Genomic DNA, 27,356 nt, shown 5'->3' with positions numbered 1-27,356 from the left:
ATCGTTTATTGTTAATAAATATGTACAGTTTGCATACTATAGCGTAAGTCGCTATTTACATGATTCTATTAATACACTTCATCATAAGTCATATTAGGTTTGTACCATTCTAACAGCATTGTGATATAATGTCTCTCTTTATATGATTTATGTGAATGTATTTTTACTCGTACTTGCAGTTTCATGGATTTCTAAAGGTTGTTGAACTTAGGATACAACTTTAATACATCCATTACTCAAAGATGTGGATTTTTGTTTGTAATTCAACTATAATACGGAAAGTCTCACGACAGATTGAAGGTAAAAGTTTTCCTTCTTTTCATTACATAATTTTTATTTAAAAAAAGTATCTGCTTTCCCTTCTTGCACTGTCTTTTCGACAATAAAACTCGCAAATAGTTTGTATATAAAAAGACATACATTTGGCAACAACGCTCAACAAGTTCAATAGGTCTCGATTACGCTGATAAATTCGTGATTATCATTACACAACATATAACTGCCACACCTTCGTCGTTTGCTGTGGCAGTTTTTCTGATGCGCTTTTTTATTGTCACTGAAAATAGTAGAACATTAGCCTAGTTGTGATGCAGTGATATTAGATCTTAAACAGAATATTCTTAGAATTTTATCTTAAGATTGCGAAATAATTAAATTTCGAATAAATGATATGCGGATAAAGATTATGTAAATAGAAAAAAAATGGCTTTTTGTTTGCATTGTTCTGGTGTCCAAGAATGACTTTGATTCACTTTTCGTCTTAAATCAAATCTACAAATTCGATTCGTCAAGGATATTTTTTACGTACTATACGATGTCTACGCGCAATGAGATTTTCTACCCGCTGTACATAATAAATTACCTTCACAAAGACGAGGTTAAAAACAAGGTATCCTATTACGTGTAAAAACGTGTAAAAGGTACCTTATATTCAATGCTTTTCGCAGAGGTACCCTGTCCTAATGATTCTTCCGTAATGCATATTTTTTGAGTTTTCATTTTTCCAATCGAGAAAGTAATTTGAGCAATGGCATGTCGAGTTGGCAATGAAAAGTTTACATAATAATTATTTAATTCTTATCATTGGTATATCAAATGCTGAAGATGGACTAACAACCAACAAGGCTACATCAACTAGATCTGTTAATAGTATTCGCATAAAACTGCTTTTACAAACTGCTTATAAAATTTCATCATCGAGGTATCAAATAGATCAGACTTAGACGTTTCTCTTTTGTCCGGAGTTTTTAATTTTAGCTTCCAATGTCGTTACATGATTGCCACCTTCATAGTTTTCTCATAGCTCGATAACGATCAAAGAGGAGATACATTTGAAATTTCGCTACTTTGCTACAAAATCATGCCTCTCGTGTTTTTCGCTTTGAAATAAATATTTAAATATTTAGTGGCTACAGGCGACGAGAAAAGTCGTCGATTTGATTATTAAACCTCTTGCGTTAAGGTAAATCATCAGATAACTACTGCAGGAAGAAATCCAAAGGCACGTACGACTACCAAGTGATGTGATCTAGCGCGGTAGGTTGTTTGCCATCCACAAATCGTATCCTGGGTTGCTTTCAAACAATTATCTCTCGAATGACGCGACGATTTCGTGAATTTGGTGTCGAGTATCCGCTTCCCTGGCTTTCATCGTACATCGGCTGCGATTTTTGTTGCTGTGAGTTTTTATGGTCTTGTGAAAAATTTAGCTGTAGCGATTTGCTCTCCTCTTGGTCAATCTGATGCCTCTTGGTCAATTTGATGGGATCTGGTAAACCGTTGACGTCATGACATGATGAATCTGAAGTAAATTGATAAAGAGCGGTTATGAAATAATTCTCGAGGATGTGATATCATGGCTTACTTAATTGGGAAGAACGCTCAAACAGCTTTTTTGTCTTATGCGTAGATGCATAAGAATCATTGTAGTATTCCTGACGAGAGAGATTTTCGCTTTGGTGCGAAGTTATCGCATGATACTCTTGCTGTTGGTGATGATGTAAGTAATCGTCTTCACTGGCCATTTGACTGGGAGTTGTCTGGTTTGGATATTGAATGTACTCATCTGCTAATCTAGCTCCACCAAACCCGCCCGAGTTTGAAGCTAGTGGTTGACATGCATAGGTTGTACTGGGTATACTCGCTACAGGGACTGTCAGGGGAGCATAAGCCGAACTGTGTTGGAGTTGCAAAATGAAATCCTGCGAGTTGACACTCCCATCATTGTACGAGTGTGTGCAACTGTTTTCTATGTAGCCTAACGTGACCCCTTGAATCGATGAATATTGCATAAAAAAGAACAATGTTAATGTTAATTGCATCGTAAATTATTAAATATTATCCTACATTGAGACATGCTGTCACTGCCGCGCATGCAATGAAGAACTAGACCTTCATGACTTGAAGTTACACGGGCTATTCAATATACTCACATTGGTTCGGTGACAGGGGGCAATTAACTACCTGCCTGCTAGTTCCAGTATTATATCCATATCCATTGTGAGAAGCGTATATCGATGCAAGATCTATTGAGTGTTCTAGCGCCTTATTGCCCAAACCTGGCGTTATGCGACAGTAAGGAGGAGGTGCTTGACTTGGTTGTGTCAGGTTCGATGGTCGCACGGTATCCATTTCATAGTCCTTTGATTGATTCGATGTTTTCATTTGGCTTCGTTTACACCGCAAAAAAAATAACATGAGTCCGAAAAACAACGCAAACACTGCGCACAAGACGGCAATTGCGATTTGCGTTGGCATGGGAATGATCCCAGAGTCTTGTACCAATGCTGGACCAACTGCAGCAAATAGGAAGAACATTATGAACAGATAATAAGCCAGGGATACACGAGGCGTAAACTCTAGCGTAAACTCAGAATTACGAAATTAAAATGAATAGTTATTAGGATTTGAAGGTACTTACTTTCAGCATCCATGTAAGCACCGCAGTATTCGTGGCTCGGATTGAGACATAGCTTGACACGAATTTTGCAGCCAATTTCCTCCTCGAGTGACATAGGAAATTCGTCATCGTTAGTCATTGAACGATCGCTGCTTGAATGGCGTTCAGAGTACATGGTCGCGAGGACTTGTTCCATAAACATTGGACCATTACCAGACACGGTAAGAGGGATAGATTGCACAACCTGCCAAGACGCTATCAGACTTTTCTGACTTCCAATTGTCTCGACGACCGCTATCAGTGGTAAACAGGTGGCTCCAACTCTTATGCCTATCCGTTTGGTATCTGGGTCAAAACCAACATGTAGTGGAGTGGGTATTTTACTGATTTTGGTCGTCGTTGCTACCTCGTTGGAAGGTTCCGAGATCCCTTTTCCGTTAACGGCTTTCACCTTGAATACGTAGCTCTGATACTGATCGAGTGGTGTCACGCTGCATGGCTCATCCCGTTGGCAGTCGTATTCAATCCATTCTGAGCTCACCTGCTGCATAATTGTACAATCATCTCTTACTTGGTTGTGCTGCGAAATGGCCACCTTTCGGAAAGACACAAAGAATTTCGTATTTATGATGCCTCCGTCAAAGCCAGGATTCCATATTAACGATACATAATTTGAGCCAACGTCGGCTACAGCGAGATTTGTTGGTTTTTCCGGGGGGCCTTTCGGCTCTAGACGTACCGGTGCTCGAATCGTTTCGATGGCGTTCCCTACGCGACAGTTATAGTCTCCGTAATCTTCATGTTTAACACGGTTAATATGCAAAACACTTGTGTAGATATCATTGTTGTCAATAGTAGTATTTATTGCGTAGCGCCCATCGGACGACAACACAGAAGTGTTGCTACCGAGTAGCCATTGGAACTCAGGTTTTGGATACGCCTGCACGCGACACAAGATGGCCGCCTTCTCGTTGATCTCATAGGCAACCTTATTATACTGATGTAGAACAATTGGTCCGTGTTCAATGCGCAGGTTCATACTAGCATTCGTAGCACTGACGTCGTTCTCAAACAGACACGTGTACGTACCCCTATCACTGGGAAGGAGCTGGTTCTTGAGCGTTCGAGCCTTACCTTGGAATAGTAGAGTGCTCTGGACATTGACTATACCAATTAAACCATCGTTGTTGTTTGTACTGATGCGATACATATTGGCATCCGACGTGATGTCTCGAGCATCTTTAAACCATTTTACTATCGGCCGTGGCTTACTCTTTACATTACAAGTAGCTGAGAAGTCCATATCACCAACGCGCTTCGTCACGTGTTGTTGCATTTTCCCGATGAATTGAGGAGGTTGATGAACCTCCAGCCTGATTGTAGCCATTGGACCATGGCCTAACTCGTTCACGGCATGGCAATGATAGCTTCCCTCACTACCAAGATGCGCACGTGGTATCACGTATTGCGGCCCTTGCGCAAGGATCGTTTTGCTATTGGATACTTCGCCAGCAGCATCCTTAAACCACCGGAATTTAGGTACTGGCCAGCCGGGAGGGTTCACGGAACATCTCAGCGTCAGCATCGCGCCGACATGTACAATTGGATTGTTTGGATTGATGAACGCCTGACCAGGACGATGACGCACCAACAAAGCCACCGTTGAATGACCTATACGTTCCACGATATTTCCATTATATGGTTTCATCATATTGACTGCGCGGCAAATGTAACGTCCAGCGTGTTCTGCATTAACATTCTGCAGTTGCAGCATATCACCAGTATACCGAAAATCGGGATTACCTTCCTTCAACCATTCGATGGTGACAGGCGGTGGATTGGACGTCACATTGCAACGTATTGATACAATCGATCGCTCCTCCGCCTCCCAGATTTTTGACTCGATCACTACAATCGGAGCATATAGAACGTCCAGTGTGATGGTTTGTTCGCCCATTTTACCAAGCCCATTATCTGCTGAACAGGAGTAGCTGCCTGCATCCTGCACTGATACACGCTGTATCGTATGCGACAGCAATGTGCCTATAAGTCTTCCATTACGCGTCCACCTGACATTCGCAACTTTGGGTTTCGAATCAACAGCACATTCTAATACAACCGTACTATCATGTTCCACTCGCAACGGATTTTCTGGGCCAACCTTTACTCTTGGGTAGTCTAAATTGGAGAAATTGAATGAGCAAATAAACAAAAACACGTAACATTAATTAAAAAGTTCAGCACCTACTCGGCATTTTACATTACTTCATATAGTGAAATATATTGTACTGTGCATTTGTTAATTTTTTCGCTCTATTCGATTTTTTCTCTCTTCGAAATATACGAATGAGATTGCTGTCGTTACTGAATGAAGCGCCCCCTTTCATTTTATACTAAAAGACAAACATTCTTAACAAAATGCGCGATGTAAAGTTCCTCAAATCTGCCGAAGAATGTCGAATTTTATTTTGATTCAAGGGTAAAAATAAAGGGTAAAAACAAATTATAAGCCCCCACCACTTACAGTGAGTTATTGTGTGACCCAAAAAACGCATGGGTTGTGCCTGTAAACCAGAACGTTCAATGAAGTTATGGTTATAAACATTAGTATGTTATTTGAAGTCTTCATAAGAAATGTCCATACAGTGCCCGGCACAAATAAAAATGCACTCAAGACGATCATCTACATTGCTCCTAAACGGTTAAGTTTCCGTATGTAAAAATTATGTGTATATTTTTATCTTGTAGAATAAAACCTGTAGCTTATTTCGTCATATCTTTTTTTTAATTTGCATGCAGCATAAATCAGTAAATTGAATTTTAAGTTTGAATGACCAGTTTAGCAACCATCAGACCAAAATCAGTTCTTAAATTGTTATTTATCAATTGATCTACTTCTCGCTTATTATGCTGTTGAGTTTTCCTGTGTTATTAATTGTAAAAATGGTTGATTGTTGATTGAAGTCATTGTTTGCGAGTATATGTGCCGGAAAAGTGACTTTTTTTTCTGAATCTTAAAAGGAGTGTAAAAATATCTTTTCGTGTTTGCAATCTTCACGTGCACCCCGCACGGTTAGTTTTAAAAAGGTTATACAGAGTATAGAATAGCTATAAAGCATGGGAATAGTCGATAAGTCTTACTGAGAATTGTATAAAATTGTTTAAATTTTGGAAGTGGTGGTAATGGATGTGGTAGAGGAGCCAAGCGGCAACCACATTCACTCATGGTATCTATGAAAAATGAAAACACCCTTCACCTGGTGCCTTCTTCAAGAAGTGCTAGAAGGTGCAAGGTGCCTTCTTCAAGAAATGCTATAAGTATCGATTTCTAACCGTAAAAAAAAATTGTGGCATTTCTAACCATGGGTTACAAACTATATCACTAAGAAAAAAAACCTTATCTACCAAGCAGAACAGAAAAACGAGACAAACTTCACGGAAACAAAATCTTTCAAGTTGCTTCTCGTTTAGAAATGAATTGTTTGGTTTTATTAATCTACTAGTGTTCCCGGCAAACTTCGTTCTACCATTCAATTCTTGAGGCTTATATTTAAGATGTTAGATGTATAGTTTTTAATGCAACATAAAAATGGAAACGTTTTAGACTGTACTGATGCTTCTAATGATACTGATGACCAACATCCAATAATTGCCATCACAATCGGGGAGTTTCGAAACGATATGTTTGGGCAATGTTAACACTCCTCATCCATCTTCCCCTTTTCAACACACAACATTTCATTGTAGGGGATCGTAGAACCATATAGCAATGCGGCACGAAGTAAATGAGCTACGGGAGGATTTGCAATAGTTCCACATATAAGATCCTGATCTTGATTGCATTACTGCCTTCGTCTTTCGCTATCATTAATGCTTTCTCGTTGTTCTTGCGATCTTGATTTCGATTTTCAGACATATGCAATTGAAGCTGATAACATGCTTGATTCCATTGCTCAGAGGTCTGGTTTCTACGGATTAGTGCCAGTCTTTTTGAATTTCGACTGCGCACTCCTTTACATGATCTTTTGATTGAAGGTATTTCTATATGTCTTGAAATGACTCAACTAAAATCAGATAATTTTCTTTTTGCCACAAATAGTTCTTGATGTACTCACCGTAGTTTTTTAATGAGAACGGAGAACGAAGAAAGAGTGAAATCGGCCCATCCGTTCTCAAGTGATGTGCGTTCGAAAGTACGAGTTTGTAATTTATATATATAGATAGATATTTGAGGAGTTGGGCCAAAACTAACGGCTAAAAACAGTGCTTGAAAGCGGTGAGGCTACGCTACGCACAACCATGCAAAAATGGAAATGTCATGCTTTGCATATACTACCATGATAAAAAATAAACCGGAATTTGGTCATAAAAAGAAAAGTACTTGTTTTTTCTTCAAAATTCAAATTGTCCCCTTCAAAGTAGTCCCCGTCGGATGCAATGCACTTGTGCCAGCGTTAGATCCACTCCTCAAAACTTTTCTGGAGTCGATTTTTAGTATAATCATTAGTGCCACCGGCGATTTTAGCTTTATTGCCTCCACACTCTCAAAACGAGTTCCTCGTAGTGGTTTTTTGAATAAATTTAATAGGAAAATGTCACATAATACGAAATCAGTTGAATTGACCGGTTGTTGAATGGTATTGGTATTGTTTTTGACGAGAAACTCTCGAAAAATCAACGCATTATGAGATGGCGCATTATCTTCATGGAGAATCCACGAGTTGTAACCCCACCAAGGCAGATTTGTTTTTGCGGATTGATTCAAATGATATGTTGGTGGTCTCAGCTATCTCCCTTATCGTCAATTTGCGCTTTTCGATCAACAATTTTCGGATTTCATCGACATTTTCGTCAGTTTTGGATGTCAATGGCCTTCCAGGACGACAATCGTCCTCAACAGCCTCACGACCACTTTTAAAGCGTTCATACCACTGGTACACCTGTGTTTTTGATAGAGTATTGTCACCATAACACTTTTGTATCATTTTTAATGTGTCGGAACACTTAATTTAATTTTTAAAGTTTGTTCATGTTTTGAATCAATTTTAAAAATCGCCATGACGTAAAAACTTAATGCAAACAATTCTCTGCTGTAAACGTAAATGAAGAGCTGGCAAGCTGAAACTTGGCATGTACATCACTAATAGAGCCGTCAACGTAATAAAAAAAACAGAATTCAAAATTGATAAGCCCGCGCGGAATAAATTCAAAATTCCGGTTTATTTTTGATCATGGTAGTATACTAAAATTAAAAGAACTACGATCACAGATGAGTATTTTGATGTTTTTGGATCGCTTTTGGAAGAATAAGTGTTGAAATTGAGCCACATTAGAACACCACACAGAGAACCAATTTAGACTAATGAAATGGCCTGACCAGAGCCTCATTTCATACTCTACAATGCATCTGAACTATGTTAGACGTTCAGCTGTAAATATTGAGTGTAACCTACAAGCAATAATTTCATATGATGCGGTTAATGATGTATGGTACAGTTTGGGTTCACATTACCCAAGAAAAACGATAGTAAGCATCCTAAAATGTCTCCAATCACTATTCAAGGAGAGAGGAGGGCATATAACTAACAAATGTCTTATTACAATAACTTTTCTTTAAGCTATGCATTAAAACCATGATGTGGTTTTTTTTTGTGTCATACCCTAAACTGGAGATTCTAACTTGAAATTCAATTTACTGATTTATGCTGAATGCAAATTCATAAAATCATATGCCAAAATAAACTACAGGCTTTCTTCTACAAGATAAAAATATACACATAATTGTTATATGCGGAAACATAACCGTTTCGAATATAAGTCATAGTCGATAGTGGATTTTTATTAGTGCCGGGCACTGTAAGTCGGTAGCTTTTCATAATGATACAACAAATGTCGTTCACTTATCGAAAAACCCAGAAGTACCACACAGAAAATCCCACCATCTATTACTGTGGGATGAATCTAACTGGGATGCGGAAGATTCCTAAAAGTTAAATGGTTGAAGGAAGATTAAAAATGTGAATAGATACGTACCAGAACGATATGATTGTGATATATTACTTTAATCGGCATATGAAAGGAATGGGGCGGTGAAAAAATCAATCCATTCTGTATTGATCCCTTGAATCTACTCTACATCACTGTTTCCACGGATCTTGTCAATGTGGCGTGTATTGTTCGAGAAGCGGCACGGTTGCTTCTTCTACCGTTGTTCCTGCATCAGATTGTGTGATGGTTTACTTGAGATTGTAATTTATAGGTTTTTTCGTTAGCATCTTTCGAGTCTCTCAAAGGCTATTTTCACATGACACATGCACGTCCAAGAAACTCGGACTACCGTAGGCCAACAGTGAACTAGATTTAATATCCGGTTGGGTCACGAGTTGAGAATGAATGAGAATGAAAAATAATCATAGACAACGCACGAGAAGCTGTTTGCGACTGCAGCGAGTGAACGTAAACAGCTTTTCAAACACGAATTGTAGCGTAAATAATCATCCAGGTTTCGTGCCTTTACTTCAACACCTTACGGGAATGCAAGAACAAATTAGACTTACATCGGGTTGCTAGTGAGTTTATCCGGGTCACCGCACGTACTAACCCCACCATATTAAATCTTTTCGGTTACAGCTCTTCGGTTTTGTTTACGGAATGGAACCGTGTATATGAGTATGAGATCTAGAAACTAAGATACATAGTAGGTAGCATTCCTCGGCCTTTGCGATCAATTTAAATGCCATCGACGGAAATACCGTTTAAATAACTCGCTTCTGCGCAAAGGATTTTTTTCCATTTTTAGAAAGGGTTCGATTTATTTTTGTCGTTCTCAATTGTTCGTTAGGAACATGACGATGCGTGTTGGGCAATTTCTTCAAAACTGATCACATGATGTAGAACCAGTTTGTGCTTATAAGAACACGGCTCTTTTTTAGAGTATGGCACGGTGCTGTTGTAAGTTGGATAAACCGTGATGATAAACGGATGCACGGCAGATAAGTAACGACTCCTCACATTGTCTATAGCTTAGTTATTTCGATTTTTTGGCATGGCAAAAACCATTTATTTTCAACACTAAAAGAACAATTACATCAATCAAAATATTACCCATTGCTAGTTATTATTTTTTACCATCTTTTAGGCCATTTTCAAATTCCGTGTCGAAAGAACGTATCTTTTGAGGCAATTCAGGCAACGGTCCATTTTACGCTACGGTCATAAAGAGTGAGGTGCTGTCCTGCCAAAAAATTTTTTTGCAACCAAACAAGTAGGATTCAGAAAGAACAATGCCTGGTGTATACAACGGCAATCGTGTCACTTCCCATACCAAATTTTGAAAATTGTTTCTGATCAATTTTGCAACACGTGGTCGAATGTTATCATGTTGAAAAATCACTTTATCAAATCGGTTATCCCGTTTTTTGTCGTTTTCTAGCCAAAGCACACTTAAAATGCAAAACTGTATGTCTGCTTCGCTTTAAACGCTCCGCTTCTAAACCTTTAAAAACAGCTTTCATTTTCATAAACGTAACCATAAAAGTATGCCAATAATCTATAATTTTAAGGACAAGGAGACCAAGACCATATGTATAACCGATTTAGTAATTGCAGGATAAGTTTAAAGTCATCGCTATCTTCACGGTTCACACAGAACAGTTATCAACCAGCCATATTAGCCTGAGGAAACTAACCCACTCGAAAACGTGTCGAGAAGGATGAAGCTGGGATTGTTTTGCAGCGTATATAGTAGAGTAAAGTAGGGTAAGAGTGCGCACTTAACTTTTAACTCGCTGTATTTCTCTAAGGAATGAAGTGTTCGTCCTGTTAGCTACACACAAAGTATGGGTCTATAGCTTAAAATTGAGGAACAAAATTTTTTGATCGTACTCATACATCTTGTTATAAATGCATATTAAGCAAACATAAAAAATGCGCACTCTTGCCCCAATGGTGGGGCAAATTCAGCACACTTTGAAAGCATTCTCGGCATTTTTTAGGCAAAAGAACAACCACAACACTCTTGCGCACTGCGCACTCTTGCCCCATAGTGCCGTTTTAAGAAAAATGGTAAAATACCAAAATATCAGTCCGTATTCCGGAATGAAGTTTTCACCATTTGACTCTACATTAATTAAGGAGTCTTTGTGACTTATGTAGCCTAGCATGAGAAAATGTAAACGAAATGAGAGTGTTTTCAAAAAAACATTAAATAATATGCAAATGGCGAAAACTACAACTTGCTACATTTCTTTGTTGTTATTTATCCAATCAAAAAGAAAAAAACACGTATGAACAAGCCACTACATGACCTTTCAAACAAGTATATTGTTGTTAGTTTCAGAGCTACCGTTTTCTAGAAATGGCTGGTGCGCACTCTTGCCCCACTTTACTCTATGTGTTGAATGTTGAAATGTTGAAAAAATGTTTCTTCCTTCAATTTTTTAACGCTATTGTCATTGCAAATATATCAACAATCTTCAATTCTAACATATGCATAGAATAAAATTACAAAGAACATACAATTAATGATCCAACTTAAAATACATATGTTCCGAGGATGAGGCCGCGGGCCGCATAAAATAGTTTGGCGGGCCGCGAGTTTCAGACCACTGTGTTAGATCACGTTAAGCTAAGAGGTGGTTATAGTCTTAGCTCAAAAACTTTTAATGAATATAATTCCTGCGCACAGTTTAAAAATAATCGTTTAAGGACGCCATTCCTGACTGGCTTTAAATTAGAGTGTCGAGTGCGCCCCTCGACCTCTACATTGGAATCCAATCAACACGAGGGCTAATGACAGATCGTTACATGAGCCGATCTTTCGGAGGATTAAACCACTTATTGGTGAAGTTAATAATATTGATATTTGCCAATGAAGTACTTACAGTTTACGGAAAGAGTGACTGTCGTTTCCAAGACATCTATCTCCGACATGGCACGATTCCAAACGACGCAACGGTACTTTGCTCCATCGTCCTCGCGTCGCGGCACTATTTCCAGTGTGATGGAAGTACGAAATTCCTTTGACCCTGTCTTTGTAATAGTCGCTTCAAGAGGCTCTTCAGAACCCATCCGATACCACCTTTGCGTGACACAAACACGATTAAAACAAAAAGCACAGATTATAGAGGATCGTTTTATTTCACATCTAAATTTTTCGATTCCAAAGTCTTGGAAAATATTTTAGTGCACAAAAACTTACATTATGCTTGGATCTGGCGATCCTCCAACACTGCTACATGTTAGATCAAACTTTTCATCCTCGGTGGTATTAAGATCGAGTGGTTCAACAATTGGAGGCTGAGGTGGAGTCAGTACGGTTAGATTGTAGTATTCCTGGTGTACGTCAGCACCTGTTCCACTAGCCTTCACGCGACACTCAAAGCGACCATTATCTTGGCTATAGGTGGTATTCAATATCCTAAGATCGTATATGCCTTGTTCAGGCCGAAAGTCGATTCTAGAAATGCATGTGGAAAGCAAAACAACTATTACTTAATAGAATTCAAATTATTCAGTCAAATTCCTCCAAATAAATTAATTTAAAAAAATTCAAATAAATTAATTAAATAAATTAATTCAAAATAGCGTAGAATCTACGCGTAGAATCTACCGGTTCTTTTATTTGCCTAGCGTGCACTGTATAAAATCTACGCGAAGAAAGATTCATCTGTCAATTCGCATACATCAACAGACAGTTTGACAGAACCGGTCTGAACCCGATTAGAACCTCAAGTCGAATATGACAAATATTTCCGCCCAGAAATTTTCTGGGGCTACATATTAGGTGTATGTATTGAAATCCGTGGTTTTGCTAATACATGGCGCCATTTTGTTTGGGGATGGTTTACATCCTCATTTGTTATGTCGTTTTAAAGTATAACTAAATACCTTTAAAACGCTATAAGGCACCGTTCATAATATTGACTACAACATAGTTTTTTCTCCAGTTGAAAATGTCAAGTTTGGTGCCTGAAAAGTCCATTTTGCGGGGAGATTTAAAAACCTTTTTTCACTTCAAGAAAACAGCTGCTGAAAATTATCATGTGTTGGTTTAAGCTTATGTTGAACATGTTACGATACAAAAAAAAAGTGAAAGCTAGCTTCAAAGGTTTAGAAGCGGATATTTTGTCTTTAAAGACACAGAAGGTTCGGGTACACCAAAATAATGAGAAAATCCAGTTTTCACATGTGTCTTGCACTAAGAACTATCGGAAACTCATGAAATTATTGATAGAGAACGTTATCAACAATAATTGATCCATTTGAAGCAAGCTCTGACTTAAAAAACGGTAAAAATGGGAAAAATGACGTAATAAACTTTTTTTTAAACATGCTAGCGCTAGGCCGCATGCTGCAAAACCGATGAAAACTTTTTTGAAAATTTCGAAGACCAAATGTTACCCTCCCCGCAGTATTCCCCAGACATTGTTCTTTCTAAATACTTCTTGTTTGGTTGATTAAAAAATTGTTTGAAGCACAGCACCTCATACTTTATGAAAGTATTGAAAAGAGGGCAGTTGCCTAAACTGCTTCAAAAGATGAGCAGTTCTTTCGACATGAAATTCGAAATTTGCCTAAAATATAGTAAAAAGTAGTGGCTAGCGAAAGTCAATATGTTTAATAAGCAGATTGTTAAGATTTATTGAGAAATGACCGATTAAATTTGGTACAAACACCGCGGATTTCAACGCATAGACCTAATACATGTTCTCCAGATTCTGTTCTGAAAAATAATAAGGCACCCGGAACGGACGGAATAGAGGCCGGGCTGGTCAAATATAGAGGTGCAGCCCTAGAAAAGGAGATTCATCAAGTGATCGCTGGGGTTTGGGATAGCGAGGTTATGCCGGAGGAGTGGTGTACATGCGTAATCTATCCCATATTCAAGAAGGGAGATGAGTTAGAACGCAATTACTACAGGGGTATTACGGTGTTGAATACTGCCTACAAGATATTCTCCCTTGTCCTTCAGGACCGACTTGACCCATACGCCGAGATAGTTGGTATGAGAGGATTCCGCCGAGGGAGTTCCACCGCTGATCAGATATTCATCATCAGGCAAGTCCTAGAAAAGTTGATTGAGTTTAAGAGAAGTACACAGCATCTCTTCATCGATTTCTAGGCTGCCTATGATAGCATAGCCAAGGTAAAATTGTACGATGCCATGAGAGCCATTGAGATACCGTCGAAACTAATCAGGCTAGTAAGAATGACCATGACCAACGTTACATGCCAAGTGAAGGTGAATGGAAAACTCTCAAGCCCCTTCGCTACCAACAAGGGACTGCGTCGGGGGATGGGGTGGCTTGCCTGCTCTTCGTCTTGACGCTAGAGAGGGTCATTCGCGACTCTGAAGTGGAGACCTCCGGGACTATCTTCTTCAAGTCAACCCAGATCCTGGCATTTAAACATACGGCTCGTCCGTCCTCATATATGTTAAAAAAAAGCTATAATTCGTGAGCTCAGTCACCTTAAAATGATCAAAATGTTTGTGTATCGCTCCATAAATCGATACAATGGTACTTATAGAATTACCAAACGCTATGGAAGTGGACCAAAACAAACCGCAACATCGCCAGAAATGATTCGGAAAGTGAAGGCCAGAATTCCACGAAATCCGCGTCGCAGTCCATAAAAACCTCGCAAAAGATATTAAAATTTCGCTCGATCCTATGCAACACATAATGAAAAATGATCTCAAGGATAAGCCTTACAACTTCAAAAAAGGACACAATCTTACACCGCAGCAAACATCAATTCGGTGCGAACGAGCAAAGGAGTTTTTGCGCTTGCACGAACGTGGCGAATTTTCAAACATTGTGTTCTCCGATGAAAAAAAAATCAAATTAATCTATCCATAACCTTTAAAAAGGATCGTGATTACTTGATCGATGGTTCACACTTGAATTTGAGCCTAAGTACGGCCACTCGTAGCAATTTCCCATCGCAATAAATGTTTTGGACCGTTGTGACCGCTGATGGGCGCTCTTCAACTGTTTTTATCGATCCTGGAGTCAAAAAAAAAGCAACACGTTATTGATAATATGTTTCAGAAGGTGCTTTAGAGCCGTGGACACGTAATCATTTCAGTCGCAGACCATGGACGTTCCTACAAGACTCGGAATCGTCTCATAAAGCTCGTGCGAACCAAGAATGGTTAAAAAATCATGTTCCACACTTCATTTCGTCCACACATTGGATTTCGATTTCGCCAGATGCAAATCCGATGGACCATTCCATCTGGTCCAAGTTAGGGAGCAAGGTAAGGACTAAAAAATAAGCCAGTATGGATGCGACAATGAAATCGATTGTACGATAATTGTACGAGCCAAAATACCGCAAGATCACATTCGTGCAGCATCAATTTTTTTCGGGCCGTTAGAAGGCTATAGTCGAGTCAAATGTGGTCACATTGAGCTAAAGCGAATAGTTTCTGAAAATTTGATTATTTTAAAACAATTTTGTCCTTGAAATCAATACAAAATCATTTCAAACAAAAAAGTTGTAGTGTTTTGAATCGGTAACACTTCATGTCAGTTACCCTGTAGATACAGTATGCAAAAAAAGTTTATCCACCCCTTGCAAACAATTTACATTTTGACTGATTTTTCATGAAAACCCTCAGCCTAAAAATGCGTATCACATATCAATAGTTTTGTTTTCTATTCTTCTTTACTTTGCTTTTTACAGATCTGAAAAATACCTCCGAGAAACAAAGATATTACAGAAACAGTGGAGCAAGGTACGAAAAGCACGCAAAAAAAGTTTATCCACCCTCATGTATTTTATTGTATGGTGTTATACAGTTTTTACTCCAAAATAATCGAACAACCATTTTTAGGGGATCGTAGAACCATATACCAATGCGGCACGATGTAAATGAACCACGGGAGGATTCGCATTTGTTCCACATATACGACCCTGATCCTGATTTTATTGTTGCCTTCGTCTTTCGCTATCATTAATCCTTTCTCGTTGTTCTTGAGATCTTGATTTCGACTTTCAGACATACGCAATTGAGCTGAAAACATGCTCCCGATGCTCAGAGGTCTGGTTTCTACGGATTAGTGCAAGTCCTTTTGAATTTCGACTGAGCACCTCTTACTTGATCTTTTGACTGAAGGCATTTTTATCTGTCTTGAAATGACTCAACTACAATCAGATAATTTTGTTTTTACCATAAATTGTTCTGGATGTACTCGCCGTAGTTTTTATTCAAACCACAATAATCACCAAACTTAAATCACTTGACGAATCATCGTTGGTTTGCTCAAAACCCTCGCTCTTTGGTCTGATGGAAGTAAAAATTTAAAAACTGATTTTGTGATCACTGTAGAAAGTCTCACAGTAGACGACGATGATCAAATTAGAGCAGGCGGCAAAAGACCTCGGATTGCAGGTCAACAAAGCCAAGACCAAGTTTATGGTGGCACCATCAGCGGCCCGACAAGCTATTGAGTTCAATATGCTTGGGGGTAATGTACTAATAGGTGACAAAAAGTTCGAAGTCGTCGAGAACTTCACCTACTTAGGGTCAAGAGTTAGCACCGACAATGACATAAACCAAGAGATTCGCGCTAGGGTGTTAGCAGCCAACCGGTCATACTTCAGCCTGAGAAAACAGTTGTATGCGTTGTATGGCGATCTCAATGTCGCGCAGCGCATGAAACTCGCAGCGCGTGAGACTTCGGTGGACTGGGCATGCCATGAGAATGGCAGACGACGACCCAGCCCGTAAAGTCTTCTTAGGCCTTCCGGATGGACAGAGAAAGCGTGGTAGACCCAAATCGAGGTGGAGCGACGGTATCGACATTGACGCCAGAATAGCTGGACTACCGGCATGGAGGACGACGGCACTCGATCGCGAGCGGTGGAGGAATCTTCTGTGGCAGGCCGAGACCGCTCGTCGGTTATAGCGCCGGATAAGTAAGTAAAGTAAGTACATACATTATCTCCAGATTCTGGACTTTGTGTACGCAGAGTTATAGCGCATCTGGACGACAGCGAAAATTTCCCGAGAATAGAGAATGAGAATGACAAATGTCAAAATTTGTATGGATTTGACATTTAGGTGCTTATTCTGTAACTTGCGATTACGATGGCCTCAGGCGTTCAATGATTCATGCGAATTTCGAAACGTTTCGAAAACAATAAACAATTCAAAATGACAGTTTGAAGTAAAAAAACTGTTAATTAACTTGTTTTTTTCGGTATAAAAACGACTTAACCTTTGTAATAATAGTATACGATTAGCAGAAAGAAATTATTGATGCACAATCAGGACGCTATAACTGTTTTTCAGATGCTCGATGCTCGATGTAAAAAGAACGCATGCTGTCGACCACAAAAATGCACTCGACATGCAGGCGATCGTGAACGCCAAATGAACACAAAATGACCCAAATGAATCATCGCCTATAGGCCATCGTAAACGCAAGTTACAGAATAAGCACCTTAATTTGACATAATTCTCAATTCTTGGCTCATTCTCGGGCAATTCTCGCTGTCGTCTACATGCGCTGTGACGATTGTCTCAGAAAAAAGACAGACGCTGGGAATAGGTCCCATTATTTTGACATGAAACTTGGCATGAATGTCGATCAAAGTACTGACCAAAGTGTATTAAGGAAACAGGTGATATCATCCCGAACAAAATCGCCCGCGACGATTAGAAAAATGAATGAAAGAAACTGACAGCTGTGTCGAATATTTTGGTTTACTGGAGACGCTGTATTCGCTTTGAGAAGTAAGAAATCCGTAAAGAAAGTTCAAGTGGCTGCTCGTTTGATCTAAAATTAGGAAATGTGTCATTTAAACCACAAAAAACAACCTACAAAAAATAAGAGAATTAAATATTCGCTCACTCGCTACATAGGGAACTCATTCATCTTACTTTCGTGACACAGTAGTACTTTAGTGCATGGCTCTGTAATCGGGCCGTTTAGTATATTGAAATGTTTATTCATAATTTAATATATTAATTAATTTATATGGACCGCTGTACATACCTGTAGTTCATGTTAAGCTGTACACCTTTGATGGCAACATTGTCAAATTTGTTACCAGTAGATTGCGCCCAGTAGTAGGAAAAATCACCCGATGCAGATTGCGCGCCGAATCGGCACTTGAGCGTCACTGTTTCACCTTCCCGAGTATCACGAATCTCGTCCCCAGCAGATAAAACGAAGAGCGTAATAAACGTCAGAGGCCATGGTAGCACTTCAAAGAGTCAAAAATAACATATAAAACGGTTATATAACAATACATATTTTAATGTAAATACTTCTGGTTGCTATTTGCTCAAACCATGCTTTTTATCCTTATTTTTTTAATAACGTGGTGAATAACTAAATTATCATCAGCACTTAAGAAGATGTTAATACTTGAACAGGTTGACCCAAAATGGAAGTGTCAGCAGAAATGCCCGTCCCTTGAGGGACCTAGCGTTAATTCGAGTAAAAAAATTGGCTAATATTTGATTTTTTGGTGAAAACACAATACATACACCTCTATCGAATTGCATATTTTCGGCGTTTTGTAGCAGAAATTTAAATGGCTAAATAACCAATGAGACGTGCCAGAAACTTATAAATATCTCGAGGAGGGGAAGGGGGAAGGAAAAGAAGCCCAAACCAAATCCCAAAGCCCAAATAACCAAATACATCCCTTCTACCCCCTCCCCCTCCCAGACAATAAAAATATTTAACCGCTGGAATGTATGCAATTCGATAGAGGTGTATGTATTGTGTTTTCACCAAAAAATCAAATATTAGCCAATTTTTTTACTCGAATTAACACTAGGTTTTTACCGATTTTCTTTTTCAATAAACCGTTCAACTTATTGCTATCCAAAAAAATACAAAATACTCTTGAAAGTCTCGGCATTCATGAAAAAATGGAATAAAATAAATTTGATGGAATAAAATGTACAGCAATTATCACATGCACGTGCACGTGCAGCTGATTCGGAATTGCAGAACATTCAGTACAAAGAAACAGGCAGTCAGAAATATTAGGTTGACCAATAAGTATTGTCATACCACGTTGTTTGAAGTGACATTTGATGTATCATTTAATCAAAACCAAACAGAATTTGGAGAAGTGGACAAAAGGTTATAGCTGTTCAAAGATGTGTGAAAATAATGAAGAAATTCGCTATATTTTGAAATGTTTCTATTAGAAAGGGAAGAATGCCACGCAAGAATTTTTTGCCAATGCCAATGAAATTTTTGATGTTTACGGGGACGATGCTGTATCAGTTCGTGTGGCACAACAATGGTTCGCTCGCTTCCGTTCTGGAAATTTTGATGTTAAAGATGCACCTCGCTCTGTTCGAAAGTCGATTAAATTATTGAAAGGATACACCAGGATCGTCACATAAGCAGCCGTGACATCGCTAAGGAACTAAACCTTCACCATAAAACGGGTTTGAACCATTTAAAAAAGTGTGACTACAAAAAAAAGCTTGATTTTTGGATACCGCATGAATTGTCTGCGAAAAAATTATTGGACCGAATTAACATCTGCGATTTTTTGCTGAAACAAAATGAAATCGAACCGTTTCTGAAGCTAATGGTAGCAGGAGATGAAAAGTGGATCAAATACGACAATAACGTGCGAAAAATATCATGGTGCAAGAATAGAGAAGCTACACAAATAGTCCCAAAGCCATGATTCGCAAAGGAACTTGGTTGGGAGCTGCTATCCCCCTCGCAGCATTCACTAGATTTGGAACTTTTCGATTATCATTTATTTTCATCCATTGCACACGCGATGGCTGAGCAGCACCTCAAGTCCTACGAGAAGCTAAAAGTTTGGGTCTCTCACTGGTTTTGGCCACCAGATCAACATTTTTTTGACTACCTCGCCACAAACTACATGAAAAATAGATGAAATGTGTCTCCAACAATGGACAGTACTTTGAATCAAATATGATTTACCGTTCCATTAAAAAAAATTGTTTTCATGTTCACCCAAAACGGCTCATTTCATATTGGTACACCTGATAAGTTCTTCAATAAAATTTTCATCAATTAAGTTAATTTTCGCTCTGGTCATTTCCGCAACTAATTCCGACTGCAAAACTGGATGATTTAGTACATTTAGTAGACAAAAAATCGTAAAAATAAATGTTTTAGCTAGGCCTTTTAACATTTGAGATTATAAGTTTATTTATCAAATTCTGATAAACGATTGTGATATTTTTTTAAAGTTTGCAGCCCCATATACACTGGTGGTCAATAAAATAGGCAATTGTGTGAACCTGGTATAATTTGAGCTACTCTAAAAACTGCACCCGCAATGTTCACCATCCTTAAACTGTACTTACATACATTAGTTTACGTAATTTATCAGCCCTCTTGGTGATAGTTTACTCAAAAGTGTTACAGTGCCCGCCACAAATAAAAATCCACTCACGACGATCATCTACATTGCTCCGAAACGGTTATGTTTCCGCATGTAAAAATTATGTGTATATTTTTATCTTGTAGAATAAAACCTGTAGCTTATTTCGTCATATGTTTTTTTTTAATTTGCATGCAGCATAAATCAGTTAATTGAATTTTAAGTTTGAATGACCAGTTTAGCCACCACCAGACCAAAATCAGTTCTTAAATTGTTATTTATCAATTGATCTACTTCTCGCTTATTATGCTGTTGAATTTTCTTGTGTTATTAATTGTAAAAATGGTTGATTGTTGATTAAAGTCATTGTTTGCGAGTATATGTGCCGGAAAAGTGACTTTTTCCTGAATTTTAAAAGGTGTGTAAAAATATCTTTTCGTGTTTGCAATCTTCACGTGCACCCCGCACGGTTAGTTTTAAAAAGGTTATACAGAGCATAGAATAGCTATCATAGTCACTGAAAAAATGGAATCATATTAGGTAATCAAATAAGTCTTTTCGTATTTTTATTTAAACTTCAAAGGGATATATTTTTTGTTTCGAGCAATTTTATTCAACCAAATATGGTTCATTTTGGTTAACCACCTTTTGCCATTTTTCAGCTGAAGACATAATTCCTTTAGTGTAAAAACTCCGTGGTTTATCGTTAAAAAACTGTGACACGATGTTTTCACATGCTTCTCTTGAAGCCAGCGGTACTCCACTAAGGAAGTTTTGCATAGAACCAAACAAGTGGTAATCCGATGATGCAAGGTCTGGGCTATATGGAGGATACATCAAAACTTCCCAGCCAAGCTCTCCCAGTTTTTGCCGAGCCATCAAAGATGTGTGTGGTCTAGCGTTGTCATGGTGGAAGCCGATGCCCTTTCTGTTGACCAATTCTGGCCGTTTTTCCTCGATTGCTTGCTTCAATCTCATCAATTGGTCACAGTCAATTGTAGAATCAATAGTTTGACCAGGTTGGATTAGTTCATAATGAATGATTCCTCTCCAATCCCACCAAACGCACAACATAACCTTCCGCAGCGTCAATTCTGGCTTTGAGACTGTTGTTCAGAAACAGTTCGATTTCATTTCGTTTCAGCAAGGAATCGCAGATGTTAATTCGGTCCAACGAATTTTTCACAGACATGCGGCATCCAAGCTTTTTTTGTAGCCACCCTTTTTTAAATGGTTCAAAACGGTTTTATGGTGAAGGTTTAGTTCCTTAGCGATGTCACGGCTGCTTATATGATGATCCATGTGGTCTATCCTTTCAATCATTTCATCGACTTTAGCAACGATAGGTCGACCAGAGCAAGGTGCATCTTTCACATCAAAATTTCCAGAACGGAAGCGAGCGAACCATCGTTGTGCCACACGAACTGATACAGCATCGTCCCCGAAAACTTCACAAATTTCATTGGTGGCTTGTGTGGCATTTTTCTCTTTTTTTTAGAAAATTTTCAAAATATAGCAAATTTCTTCACTATTTTCACACATCTTTGAACAGTTATAACTTTTTTGTCTACTTCTCCAAATTCTGTTTTGTTTCGATTAAATGATAGATCAAATGTCCCTTAAAACAACGAGGTATGATATGACATAATGTGAATGATAACGGTGGAGATTGTGATTGAACGGAGAATTAAGAGAATTACACGCCTGAATCTAATCAGCCCCAGCGGCCTGAGGAAGATCGAGAAAATGAAACTACAGAACATTTTACTAGAGAACGAAGAAGCCAAAGATCTTACTGCTGATACAAAGAATAGCAATTCCATGGTTGGTGACCTTGCGTACTTTGCAGGCGCCTTTCTGGAAGAAACTTATTTCCTAACCAAATCTGATACATATTGATATAAAAGTGAAACACACATATTACTAAACTGAGAGACACATCCAGAACGCGAAAATCACACAAGATTCCAATTTTGTTGACCAATCAAGTTATAGAATCTGTTGGATATCAAGTTATAGAATCTATGGGCTGATTCCGTAACTGTCCCTGAAAAGTAACACATATGTGTACGTTTGGTTCGCACATGTTTGTAACCAGATGGTTCGCACATGTTCTTTAATATGCTACATTGTGGCAGTTATAGACAAGACATAGCAATATGATCCTTAAGCGTTAGGATTGTCAAGTGAGATGTCTGGTTTGGACATCCTCGTCCATCCTTGAAACGCTAGCGGTAAACCTAACACTCACGTCGAATAAGCTAGGAGATATAATATTATTTTTCCCTTAGTTATCAACACGCTAATGGTTTCCACAGGGTGATTCAATTTGGGTGCACGATGATGATTGCTTATAAAAAAACAAAGTTTTTGGACAATACCGTTGTAGATTTTTTTTATTAGAAGAAACACGTACACGTCTTACAATTATGTATGGAACAATATATCACCCATATGTTCTCCACAACTTTTGTGGCACATCGCAATTCTTTGCTCCATATTTTCAATAGCTCGACGACATAGTATTGGGTCCATGTCCCGGATCTGTCGAATAATTTCATTTTTCAGTTCGTTAATCATTCGCGGTTTGTTCGCATAAACTCTCTCTTTAATGTAACCCCAAAGAAAAAAATCGAATGGCGTTAATCGCACGATCGAGGCGGTCAGTTCACGTCGCCAAAACGTGAGATTACCCGGCCTTCAAATTTTTCGCGTCAAAGGGCAATGGTTTCATGGCTTGTGTGGAAAGTGGCGCCATTTTGTTGAAACCACATATCATACAGGTTCATACCATCGATTTCAGGCCATAAGAAGTGTTTTAGCATCTCACGATAGCGAACACCACTCATAGTAGGGAACATTTGAACGTCCATTTTCAAAAAAGATTTCCACCACTTAAACTTACTGTTCCGCCAAATGTTGCTCTATGATTTGTCAAACATTCAACTAGTAAAATGTACAAACAAATCGTTTCTAAGTCCCACGGTTTTCGAATGGTTGGCAATTAACATCGTGCACCCAAATTGAATCACCCTGTATAATGGTACGAACTCAGAAATCAGACCATACTACATGAGGAGTACAATACAAGAAACAAATTAAGTTTTATGAGAGTACACAAAGACATGATATACAATGTTTGAATATTGATTACCATACTATAATTTTCAGTAAACAGTTCATACAGAATAATATGCTATTTCCATTCTGCCTGCGCGAATAAAACGGTTGCTATTTCAAGACTATGACCTATGACCATATAAAGGAAGAGTGTAAGAGGTAAGAAAGTTTTATGTCGCTATCTGGAAGCTAGAGTCGACACTATGCGTTATCTGGAGTTCCACAATGTGAGCGCCAGAAAGAAACTGCATTTCTCTAGTTTTCCCTTACATTTCACAGCAGAAATGCAAAACTACAAATGTTTGCCGTACGTGGATCGAGCGGTTATTACGGGGTTATTACATTTATTTCTAACTCCTTTCGTTTACTTTACTCGTTATTTCAGGATGAGGTTCAAGCGGGGACTTCGGTATTTAATTTTTATTTATGACACATGTTTTTAACATTTTTCCCTGAAAGCTGCTCCTTTCAAGAGTATTGTGTAAAAGTTTTGGATCAATCGAGGAAAAACTGACAAAGATACAGATTTTTGACAATCCGCGTTTCATACAAGGCTCCATGCAGCACGCTACTTTGAAGAGCGTTTCCCAAAACCAACGTTTTCAAAATCGGTGTCCATCGTACCGTAAAAACTACTAGGCCGATCGATTTGAAATTTTTAACACATAATTTGCACACTTTTTGCCAGGTAGCCTCGTCGAGAGATTGTTAAAATTGTTTATACCTTTTTTTAAACAATTCTGTAAAGTTCGTTTTTTTATGGCAGAATCGCAAAAAGCATCACTTTTTCAACTTAAAAAATCTGCCAAAAATCGAAAAATTAAAATATCACCAAAAACTCTCCGAGGTTACCTAGATAAACTTATAACCTTTCTAACGAATATCGATTTGTATGTTTCAGATGATCCGTCATGTCGCTACGATGGACACCGTAAAAAGTAACTTTTCGTCGACACGCCTACCACAATTTGATGCCATGGAATAGTTTGTTCATGAATGTTGCTATAAACTATATCAAATATTCTTCAAAAGTTGTAGACTGTTATGTCATTTACTTGCAAAAATACAGTTTAATGGTTACGTCACAAAAAATCGTTAAAAACGGGCCTTTTTTTGGCCCGAAAATACCATAAACTTTACATAAATCACCATACATTTAGCAAGAACAATTTTGCAAGAGAAAAACTATTAACTATTAAGAGAAAAACTATTAGATTCGCTTAAATGAAAACTGTTTTGCCGTAGAGAGTCAAACCGAAAAATAAGAAAGTTAGAATATGTTTCAAAATGATCGACTGACTAAGGATTTAAAATGTAAATCAACATAATTCTGCAGAATTGAATGAAAACCAATACGATCTAATCATCTATGGTACCTCTACTATAACTTAATACCAGGAAAATGATATTTGGTAAACTTTCTGTTTCGGATAGTTCAGGTTTCCATGGACAAAAAACGATAGACAGATCTGCATGATTTCAACAGCGTTAATCGCGATACTTCTATGTAATTAATAAGTTAGAGTTCCAAGAATAATAGACCGAATCGATGCATCGTATTACTCCCAAGCGTTCAAGTCAAGCATTCTGCATGCCAATTTTCACTTAAAAAGACGCGACACATGATCGAATGATTGAATCCAATTGAATTTTCAGCATGCACCATGAGAATACACAATAATTAAAAATGAAGATTTAGCTATACAGAAAAAAACTCACCTTTTACTATCGCAATATTCCAGAAACGCCTTTTCATTGTTAAATTTGAAGGGATGGAATAGTATCATGAACGAAAAAATTTCGCTATTGCTATTCACTGTTGCACTACTGCCAATCACGTCTTCCAAAACTGGACAAGATACTTCCGCGGTATTGTTGCCTTTTTTGAATAAAAACTAGTGATATCATAAATGTTGTATAAAATTGTCATTGCCCCTTTATAACTATTTACGCAACAAATGGCGAATTATATTCCACAAAAAGCGGCAATCAACCAGAAATACATATTAGCTCAGAAATACTCTCCCACACTATATTCATGACCACTCATAAACTAACTTAACTTTTTTGCATATGAATTTCTATCATAATATAAACAATCGAATTCCTAAACAGTTCCGCCAAATAACCACATACACTAAAAAGAACGGGACTGTTTACTAAAAAAGACCACTGCTCACTATCGTTTCACTTTAGCAGAACACCGGAAAGTATGTATTTATCAACAATAAACCGAAATGCTATGTCGAACATCAAATTGCATAAGCTATTGATGCACAATGCAAGCCGCTCAATTTAGTGCATATAAAAGAAATACTACTTCCGATCCTGGACAAGCGGCGATAATCATTGTTTTTATACGATCAATATAATTATCGCTTCACTTTGCCACATTGCGTATCAAAAAGATTTTATGCAATCCATTCCAACTGTGCACCGAATAATATCGTATAGCCGGCACAATATTACTTAAATACATTTTACCGCCAACGACACCGAACGCTTTCACAGATACAGCAATTTCATTGCACGGGACCGACTTTTATGTTGTATGGCTCCCATATTTCATGAACGCTTTAGCATCACTAAGCTATCAGGTTTCGCATTACATGCTGGAAGTTTTCTTTCGGTGTTTCCCTTTACACTTTAAACATTTTAATCCTTCTTGTGGGACGTTGGTGGCATTCACGGAATCCGCGTTCAATCGCTGCGCTGATTACGGTTCAGCAAATGGAAATCACTTTTCACGCGAAAGCCATGTATTCTTACATCAGCAAACCGATTGTATGCTGTTGGTATGTGATTTTTTAGTTGTCTCCTGGCCAAAACTAATCTTATAACCTTATATAATATATATAAGGAAACTCAAACCCGAATATCGCAACAGCACCGTTTCACTCAACTTTCGTTGTTTAAATTAAAATCGTGGCAATTTTTATTCAAGTTCAGAATAAATCGTTCCGTAGATTACTAACGAAAATTTTCCCAGTTCAGACGAGCAGATGTTAAGCCGACGTAGAACAATTAAAACAAACTGGAATTGGAAATTTGGAAAATTGACCTGAACGGTGGGTTGAGGGTTAAAACGGTAATTGGGCTCGAACTTTGCCGCCAAATTTGCTCGAAAAAAAATCAACGCTCCGCTCCGCTTTGGCAACGCTGCTAAAAAGGGCGAATTGGTTTTGAACATTCGAATTTAAAACAAACGAACATGCAGCAACATGCACGAAGTGTAAATTAAGTAAAAAACCAATTTAACCCTCGGTTGGGCACTCGGGTACCCGGGTACCCCACTTATGTGTATTGCATAGTTCAGTTATTGTTCCGCTGTTTTTATCAGTTTTATACCAAAAATAGTGTACTAGAACTAATTTAAAAGTATTGATAACGTGTTTTTGTTTCAAAATCACAACAAAATCCACCCACGCTATCCCTTGCACTACCCACGCAGTTTTAACTAGTGATAGTGACCATAGGGACCTGCAAAGCAAACATTTTGGCAATATAATACCATTTCATACGTACGAATTGATGTAGATGTGAAAATGCAAGGATGACGATACAGATTGTTTTTAAGCAGTTATGGTTTCCCTACTTGCACTGCAATTGTTTCGTCACATTCTGATAATTTTTAGAAAACAACATGAGAGCTGTGCAAAAGTATCACGTTCGACCAAAACGTTATCCGCAATGGGTCAAAGCGCTTTGTAGTTGTCTCGTTGAAATTCGCATGGATATTGCACAAATTGAGAAACTCTCTTCTAAAAAAGTTTAACAATTAAAACATTTTTGGTAAAATAATATTCCCGAATACTATTTGAAGGTATTAATCTGAAATAGCACGGTGCTATTATCCACTTCTAGCAGCGATCGATTGAGCTAGGAGATAAGATCATTTGCTAAATTTGTCTCTGTGCTCAACGAAAAAACATCTCCTTAAGCCTTTTTGGCGAAGATTACTGTATCTTTTTCTAATACGTTATGAACATTA

At 38.2% G+C, this 27,356-nt stretch overlaps 1 protein-coding gene across 1 annotated transcript; it reads right to left on the bottom strand.

Annotated features, from left to right (window-relative positions):
* Positions 1-316: 316 nt before the first annotated feature.
* On the bottom strand, positions 317-26,147 carry LOC126571536 (uncharacterized). The gene is made up of 9 exons (XM_050230119.1): positions 25,975-26,147; positions 25,085-25,244; positions 17,908-18,118; positions 12,099-12,356; positions 11,782-11,978; positions 2,921-5,077; positions 2,433-2,795; positions 1,865-2,269; positions 317-1,801 (listed from the first exon to the last, which is right to left on the bottom strand). Exons 2-9 carry the CDS (start codon positions 25,119-25,121, stop codon positions 1,578-1,580), a joined length of 3,852 nt encoding a protein of 1,283 aa, XP_050086076.1. The 5' UTR covers positions 25,122-25,244; positions 25,975-26,147; the 3' UTR covers positions 317-1,577.
* Positions 26,148-27,356: the final 1,209 nt, after the last annotated feature.

This window comes from Anopheles aquasalis, chromosome 2 (genome assembly GCF_943734665.1).
Source record: "Anopheles aquasalis chromosome 2, idAnoAquaMG_Q_19, whole genome shotgun sequence".
Lineage (NCBI taxonomy): Eukaryota > Metazoa > Arthropoda > Insecta > Diptera > Culicidae > Anopheles > Anopheles aquasalis.
The sequence above is the reverse complement of the archived record's forward strand: the minus strand, read 5'-3'. Positions and strand labels throughout refer to the sequence as shown.

What these genes read in the sequence shown, in the direction of transcription:
- LOC126571536 (XM_050230119.1), bottom strand. Translation starts at nt 25,121, where the DNA reads ATGAAAAGGCGTTTCTGGAATATTGCGATAGTAAAAG. An exon ending in CAGCTTAACATGAACTACAG is followed by an intron (nt 12,357 to 17,907) that starts GTATGTACAGCG and finishes ATGCATTTCTAG; the next exon opens with AATCGACTTTCGGCCTGAAC. An exon ending in TCGCCAGATCCAAGCATAAT is followed by an intron (nt 11,979 to 12,098) that starts GTAAGTTTTTGT and finishes TGTCACGCAAAG; the next exon opens with GTGGTATCGGATGGGTTCTG.